This window comes from Fragaria vesca, linkage group LG6, assembly GCF_000184155.1.
Source record: "Fragaria vesca subsp. vesca linkage group LG6, FraVesHawaii_1.0, whole genome shotgun sequence".
In the NCBI taxonomy this organism is placed as follows: Eukaryota; Viridiplantae; Streptophyta; class Magnoliopsida; order Rosales; family Rosaceae; genus Fragaria; species Fragaria vesca.
In genome coordinates this window covers 13628999-13637804 of record NC_020496.1, presented here as the reverse complement: position 1 = coordinate 13637804, position 8806 = coordinate 13628999, and the positions used below count along the sequence as shown (strand labels likewise).

General features: G+C 37.8%; 1 protein-coding gene across 1 annotated transcript; it reads right to left on the bottom strand.

Annotated features, from left to right (window-relative positions):
* Positions 1-305: 305 nt before the first annotated feature.
* Positions 306-2538, bottom strand: LOC101299890 (protein TRANSPARENT TESTA 1-like). Its single transcript, XM_004305331.1, has 2 exons — positions 1828-2538; positions 306-939 (listed from the first exon to the last, which is right to left on the bottom strand). Exons 1-2 carry the CDS (start codon positions 2536-2538, stop codon positions 511-513), a joined length of 1140 nt encoding a protein of 379 aa, XP_004305379.1. The 3' UTR covers positions 306-510.
* Positions 2539-8806: the final 6268 nt, after the last annotated feature.

The window sequence follows — 8806 nt, the reverse complement described above, 5'->3', positions numbered from 1 at the left end:
TGATCGGAGCATATAATTTGATATATACTCTGTAATTTTTTCTTTTCTTCCCAAAACATTTAAAAATTATAATTTGTATGAGAACATGCATGTATATATTTTCTTTGGAAATGGAATGAATACCTAATTGCCTTAAATAAATTCATTCAGCATATTTTTCCTGTCAAGTTACATACGGTACAATTAAGTACCATATATGTTTCTTTTTTTCTTTGGAGAAAAAGAGATGAATATAATTCTTCTGAATTTTTTGTCATCGTGGCCAAGGTCGGACTAACTAATGAAAGAAAGAAAGGGAGCTATTAGCATATATAATTAGTAGAAACGGTTCCTTAAAAACAGAATTAGTAGGATTGAAAATAAACAAAGAAGAAATTAAGTAGTGGCTCTCCAAGTAAATGATGCTTACATAGTTTTTACTCAGAAAGCCATGGCTAGCTATGTCAATATCTAGATGATTATATCCTCTTAGTACTTCTTAGCTAATAATTAACATTATTGCTGCCTTAGTTAATCATTATCTTGCTCAACTTCAGATGCAGGCTCATCATCTTCTTCAAATCCATCTATTCCATAAGCTGCATGCCCATTCCCAAAGGCCTTGATATGATCTTTGAGAGACCTCTTGTGCTTAAAATCAGAGCCACAAATGCAATACCAAAGCTTCCCGCAATTCTTCTCGTGGGTTCTCCAATCTCCTCTCACTGCAAATGCCTTGCCACATTTTCTGCACATGAAAGGCTTGATTCCATGCTTCCTCTTGTAATGTGTTTGGAGGGTTCTAAAGTCCTTCAGTGGCTTCGCTCTCGGGTGATCGATGTTGTTCCTGCAGCCTGGTGTGCAACAATAGCAAGGAAGCCTAAGCATGCCTGTTGGTTGAGTTCCTCTTAGTGACTCGGGCCCTTTTCTGTATTGAGATCCATGCCCCCACATATGCATCTACAAGTATCACCACTGTTAATTATACAGCCTAAAATTTATGTGCTAACTGAGAGATTTATATCATATATTCTTATAAATTTTCCAAAAAAAAGAAGAAGGAAAACAGAAAAGTATACCAGATTATTTGGAGACTGATAATTACCCTTCCTGTTCTACACATCATGCATGTAAACTACCAATGGATTAATTGTGTAATTAAGCTAATATCTGGCGCCCTTCAAGTTTCTGTTTTTCAATCGTCAAACTACATTTGAAAACACATTCGTTTCCTTTTCTTAGTGGAAATTTGAAAAAGATTTTCAGCTAGAAAATTAAACTACATATTTTCAAATGAACCCATATTAGATCATTTTGAGAAATATCGACATGAAAGAGTTTCCGCGACTTTCTTGATTGAGAAGATGGAGTACTTGACATATACTATGTATGGGGTTTTCATGACCAAGCAAACCCGATCTACTGTTGCAGACCAAAGGACTTATTTGATACTGAAATTGAATAATGCCATGACCGGTCTCTCCTCTCCTGTGCTTGGATCCTGCCAATATATATGTATTTGGGAGCAGCACAGACTTCGAAGTACTAAAGGCATTAGGAACATTGCCTGTGCTGTTCAATCACTGCCCTCAGTTGAATCAGAAAAGATTTACTCGACCCAATTCACCATAAACCATGCAAAACTAAAAACAAAAGCAAAAAACGATGATGACGATGACGATGATAGAAATACTTTTTACGAAATATGTGAGCGAAAAATAAATAAGATTAAAGAAAAACAAGGAGATTGAGAACCAGAAGCCAGGAGAACTAAATTAAAGTCTCTATTGGATTTCTGATCATTATTGGTCGAAATTAAAGATCGAAGATGCATAATTGATAATTTACCTGCATGTTATTGTATCTGTTAAAGGTCTTGTAGCAGACAGGGCAAGAGAATTGAGTTGGACCGATGAGAATCTGTGAAGGAGTTGGGATCCAATACTGACCCTTGTTGAGCGATGATCTGTTCATGGGGTACCCAGTTGAATCATCACCATGATCTCCAATAAGATCTTTGTCATGAGTTGTGCTGATCTCTGAGGAAGAAGAAGCTGCAGAAAGCACAGATGCCATTTCAGCTGCACTAGGGCTCGGGAGTCCTATGTGTAGTGCAACAGTCACACTAGTTTCATCCTCTTCCTCATGGTCTTCTTTGTCGTGCAGTTTGCTGATCTTGTCATCTACATCCATTTGATCAGTACTACAGGAGTAGTACTCATGATGGTGGTGATGCTCATGTTCTTGGTCTTGATGATGCTTTGTTGGGCTTAAGCGGTTAAGGAGTGGGAGGGCTTCTCTGAGAGGTGGAGAAGGGGGTTGATGATGAGTGGTTTGGGTGGAGTAAGAAGAAGAGTACAGGTTATGGTTCTGATTGTAGCTGATATTGAAGAAGTTGTGAGCATATGGAGGTTGAGGTAGTGGTAGTGGTTGCGGAGGTGGAGGTGGAGGTGGATGAGGGTTTGAAATCAAAGGGTGTTCACGATGATGAGGATGAAGAAGAGGGTTGAATTTGAAGAGACCTGTGAAGAAATTTGATGAGTAGGGGTACTCAGCCATGGTTTAAAGCTAGGTACTGTGAAAGAGGAGGGGAATAGTTTTTTGGTGGGTGAGGTTGCTTTTTTATAGAGAGAGAGAGAGAGAGAGAGAGAGAGAGAGAGTACAAGATGGCTGAAGGGAGTGGACGGAGCAGTGAGAAGTAGTCAAGGCCAGGAAAAAGAATGATATATCACCTAGCGAGTGCTTTTTCTGCCTAGCTATTTCTTCATTTATTTTTTGGCAAAGCCTATGTACTAATAATTGTATCAAAATTTTTGATTTAAGAATGGTAAAGAGTAAGAAAGTGATGTTTTATCTTATTATTAATAGGAGAAAATATTTGTGAAACCAAATATTTGTGACACCTTATATTCACTCCTAAAAACAGTTTTGTCTCACAATTTTTAATTTAAACGGGTCCAAATATTACCCTAGCCTATACTATCTGATCTCAACTATTTTACCATTTTCGTCAATTGACCGTCAAAATATTCTGTTAAGTTATTAAAAAAGGACTAAAATGCCCTCAATTCAACAAAAACAAAAACTCTCGTTTTTCTTTTTTTTTTCTTCTCTCATCCGCAGGCATCTGCTGTTGCAAAGCTCTCCAGCCCGTCGCATGCGGCTCCGTATTGGTCCTCGCCTACAAAATGCCACCACCACCACAACATAAACCAAATTCGAATTCACCGATCTAACACTTTAAACACAGACAACACCAACTACTACAAATCTGTATATATCTACCTCCGCAACTTGATGAGCTCTAAGTCGGTCTCCGAGTTCCCAAAGACGGAATCCAAATCTCAAAAAACTCTGAATCCCTTGGCTTGAAGAATTCGATTCTCTATGTCCAATGGGATATACCGCATGGCTTTCTCAAATAGGCTTGCACTTGTTACATAATCTTTCAACCGAAAATGATCAACAACACTGTAAAAGTCAAATAACAAAACGATTGAACTGAAAGCCCAAAAAGCCCTAAAGTTTCATAACCAATAGAACAAAGAACCTTTCCAATTCCAAAGCACAGTATGCATTGCAGTCCTCTTCTTTGCAGCAGCCTCACGGGAGAAGAGAGCCAACACTATGTCATCAGATACAAGCTCCAACATGATTAGCGACAAATTAGGATTACTCTTTCTGTTATATATTTTCATTTTATTTCTTTTTTTTCTTTTTTTTTTTTGAAAGAAGGTCCAATGGGCGTACATATTTCATTTAAATCAAGCCATATATTATGGCAAGATACATATATTCCCTTGCTGGATCTAGGGCAAGTTAAGGACTTGGCATGGTATAGCACCGGTCCTTACTCATTGCTCACTTATTTTAAACAAGAAAGAAAAATAACAAGTCAGTTGACCACTATGGAAAATTTATACAATGTGTTAATGATATGCATCTCATTTGTCCTAAAGTTGTAAAATGAGTCCTTGAAGTAGTAATGTCTTTAAAGTGGTAACATGAGTTCTTAAAGCTGTAAATTTTTAATTACAACATTAATCCTCATGTGGTAAAATATGTGCTTAAAGTGGTAATTAAGTCCTTAAAATGATAAAAACAAAAATGATGCAACTTTAAGGACTCATATTACCATTTGAAAACTAATAATACTACCTTAAGGACTTATGTGATAACTAATAATATTTACAACTCTAGTACCACTTTGAGGACCAATATTACTACTTTGAGGACTCAATTATCAACTTTAGAACAAAGTTGATGCATGTCATGCATTAACAGACCATTGCCATACCCATATGAAAATCCCAATAAGGCAGCCTCATAGAAAAGAGGCCCAAATCAAGGCAAACGAGAAAGGTAGACCAAGGCCTAGACATCACCATCCTCACCCATCAATCGCATGTACAGCACCAATGTGCATCTGCCGTCGACGAACCCCACCATGAAAAGCTAGCTCTCCCACCAGCTTCGCCACAAACCACCCAAGAGATCTTATCATCAAGCTTTGCTACAAGGGTTACAAATGACGCCGCATCATGTCAAAGGCCCAAGGGCTCTAATTTTCGTTTTTGCTTAGAGCCCCCGAAATCTCAGGGTTGGCCCTATCTCCTAGACACATCAAAACCAACACCATCTTCGTATCTGTCGAGCAACTTAAATTGTTCAGAGATGACACCCAAGATCTGTCGAGTTGTTGACATTTCTCTTGATCTAAAACACCCAAGAAATTAAGTACTCATCAAGTAGCCAATGCAATGAGCGAGGCGACAACGACGCTATCATTGGTTGCCACTAGACAAATATCGTTGGTGATGTTATGACTCTCTCATGGTGCTAGCTAGATCGAGCTTCTTCCCTCCATTTTAGTGAAACTTCAATAATATTGATGGCGTTTTTATGACTAGATTAAGTAACCGTTTGATGTATTCTTCTTTAATATATCATAACGGCTTGAATAAACCACGCTTACTTGATTTTTTCGCTAAGACCACTCACCTAAATTTGATTCATTGATCCGAAGATTATATTCCAAGGTAACAATTTTTAATAGAAACAACATTATTGTAGGGAAAGTCTCACATCATAAAAGTAACACGACATAATATAACTCACAAATAGGTGGCTCATACCCTTTTATAAGGCTGGGTTCGGTACAGTTACTGCAAAAAACTCCCGAAACCGCCTACCGAACCAACTGCCGCCGGGACTTAGAATTTGATACTGCTACCGACCAATGAAGACGGTAAATTGAGAGTTCAGTATACTAACCGAAGTTGGTATCGATACGGTTGGGCCTCCAACTGAATCTATTTTTGGGCCAACAAAAACTGACACCTTTATTCCTAAATCAACAAATAAAAAAGAAATTAAAGAATAGATCGAGAGTTAGAGACTCATTTGTCTAGCTTGCGCCCCAAGCCCTTGCCTACCTTGCGCGCCCCTACCAATTGTGTTGCTGCTCATCCTAACCCTTTGGCAACTCATTTGCTTCAATTCAGAGAGATGCGATGAGGAGTTGAGGGATGTGATGAGGAACGAATGAAAGGAATGAGAGACTAAGAATGGGAAAGGATGACTAGATGAGAGAATCACAGAGCACTACATTTTGATTTGGGAATTGGGATTTAGGGTTCGGGTGAGTCTAAGACTGAGAAATGGGAGAGATTGAATCGAGAGAATGAGAGAAACAAAGTGACTGAATGAGAGTTGAGACTTGAGAGTGTATTAGGGTTTAGATTTCAACGGTTAGGATCCATTCTTCTTAAATCAATAGCTAAGATTAGGTTTTTTTTTTTTTTAAATTATAAAAAACTCGATATGATATTGTATACCGTATTTGTATAAAATCCAATACCGTTACCGTATCACGTACTACGTACGGTACGGTACAACCGTACAAAGATGTCGGTAACCGATTCCAACGGTTCGGTTGGTTTGTCGGCTAGTACGGTTAGATCGGGACAAAATGCCAGCCCTACCCTATTAGACCTAGATGTTTTGAGTAAACTCATCAACACCTAATGAGTGGTTAAGTTAAGACAATACAACATAAGTAATTCCTCATTGTGTTTATTACCTGTTAGTTATATTATAGATCTAACCCCACATAGCGTGGTAAATGTTCCAAATGCATCCGGTTCACAAAATCGAGAAGAAAGAAAAGGGTATGACTGTAAAGTTATGGTCAGAAATTTCACTTCAAGGTACCCATCCCAACGAGAATTAGATCGAGTTTCACAGAATGTGTGTGTCTTGTTCACTTGTTGATCATATTCATTTCAAAACCTATATGAATCCAGAAACATCGTGTTTAGTTAATTTAGAGAGATACCAACATTTCCATTGATGCTCGAGCACAGCTGGTCGGTTGAGTTGAGCCAACTGCATGCGATATTGATACTGTCGCAAACTGCATAATTGTACGTACTCGAAATCTACATGATGCTCTATATATACCTTCAGCCAGCCTAGCTCTTTCACAATATTATATCTGCAGCTCATCATCTACTGAACTACTGTATCAAATTAATTATTTACAGTCAAATTAACTTCAACTTAAATCGTCAGATATGGGATTTACACATATAGATTTACCTGGGTTCCACGCACACAGTTGTATTTTGTTTTATTCGCCCAAAAGATCGATTGACCATGACTGATATGAAGCCCTAGGTCGTCGTCTCAGATCTGAGGTGAAAATTTTGGGAAGAAAGGTTTCTGGTAACAGTATCGATCGACAAAGCAGAGCAGGGACAGAGAGATATTCTTCTATTACTTGTCGATCTGTTGTGCCAAAAATTATAAGATACCCATGTATGTAGGTTTAACGACTTCCCTCTTTACCATCCATTGTATTATAGCTAGTGTGCATATATAACTGCATACATATAGAGATAGTGGATATACATGTGAATGATTAATCGTTTTCTACAGAACTTTTCTTACGGCATATGTATGTACATGCAGATGTAGGTCAAGTCCCCTTCAAGAATAGTAAGGAGGGCTTCGCTATCCAGTCACTTCGATAATGCTATTATTGATGCTGTACATTCTTCATGTTCTTCAAACAAAAGATGCATTTAGTTTGCTAAACTGAACCATTTGGCTGTTTAGTTTTTGCACAAGCAAGAAACACCTCAATGACCTCAGGTCTTTGTACATACTGGGTTTGATTTTGGTTATATGTTATTCTGTAACTTAGCTTGTTCTCTTTTAATATATGTATGTTTCTTGACTTTCTTTTCAATTACAAAGACAAAAATTCATACCTGAGTGCACACCTTATTTCCTAAAAGTTAAAGCCAGACACCCGAGTATAAAATGTTACTCTACTGTGCATGCCAGTAATGCGTACAACTCTAGCGACTAGCTAGTATAGTGTTAAGCGAGGAATAGAAGGAGAGGCTTAGCTTTTTCTCAGATCGATATTATAGCTGAAACGACCCTACGAAACTGTATACGATAACTGTTAATCAACAGTAGCATTCCAAATTCTGTATGTGATCGATCAGAGTGAAATTGAAGATGAAATTCTGATTGCCGAGCAGAAAAGCCTATAAAAACTCACACAAGTACATCAGGACATAAATAATTTCCGAGTGTCTGACTTAACTGGTTGCCGAGCAGATATGAAATGATGTTTTGAACCAACGCGTTCTACTACCCACTTCACCCTCTCCCTTTATTACAAGGATCGATAGAGAAACAGAAAGAACGTCATATAGCTATGCTTTTATGTTGTTGGCTTTTGTTTTATCAATTACTGGAAATTAGGTGATTGTAGTAAAGTTTCATCCCATTTCTAGTGTAAATTCAGCATATTGTCCAAGTGCGTTATCAATCTCGGTCTCAATTATTTGGTATCGGGATTGTGTGGCAAATTTAATTCTGAAGATGTGCTTAACTAAAACATATAATTGAGTTGTCCAAGTTTATTAAATTTCCCAATAATATGCAAGTACACTGTGACAAAGTATTCATGCTATATACTATGTGTATCTGACATTCATCATGAAGCAAAACATGCTCAAACCTAATTCTAATTATAACTCGTTTAATTGAAAAGACTTCAAGTACTTCAAATTAAAAGGAGACGTAAAACTGAGGAATGACGATCCATTTTAACAATGTCTCGTATGACTGCCCCAACACACCTAGCTCAAATTCTCCTGCATGTCGCTCAATTAATAAAAGACCATTCATGTTTAATCTCATCAATGCGTTAGTTACAGTTAACAACTACAAATCAAAGCCGAAAATCAAAGCCTCATTGGTACCAGCTTCTCTATCAAACATATAATCATCTTTTTCAGTTCGTCGGAGTTGAGAAAGAGGCAAGCAGCCAGGTCTTTGGTTTCCAGAATTCCAGTCCAACATTCAAGCATAATTTCAGTACATATGTATAAATTGCATGAAGAAAACATGATCGGAGTGGGGTGGGAAACACCATGCACTACGTGTGGTCCATCTCCATGTGGAACTGGATTCTAATATTAATCGATGTCTGTGTACGATTAGCTAGCTAGGTTAGAATAACATTATCAGGAGAATTTCAGATCCTGCTGCTAGTAAAGTAAAAAGGACCAAGCTAGAGGAAGGAGATTGATCTGTAATGGAGAAGGGATGGGAACCCTAGCTAGAGAGGTGGTGTGATGTTGACCAGAGAGGAATTCCCATACTGTGCTTTAATATATGATCGAAACCCTAGCTAGCTTGGATAATTTTATTTTTCCAAGACAGCACGAGTGAGGGTGTGTTGGTATTTGCATTGTAATTGCAAAGAAACTTGGATTGTAGGTCGTCCACTTTGTGTTTCCATGTC

What these genes read in the sequence shown, in the direction of transcription:
- LOC101299890 (XM_004305331.1), bottom strand. Translation starts at nt 2,538, where the DNA reads ATGGCTGAGTACCCCTACTCATCAAATTTCTTCACAGGTCTCTTCAAA. An exon ending in ACAGATACAATAACATGCAG is followed by an intron (nt 940 to 1,827) that starts GTAAATTATCAA and finishes TGATACTTGTAG; the next exon opens with ATGCATATGTGGGGGCATGG.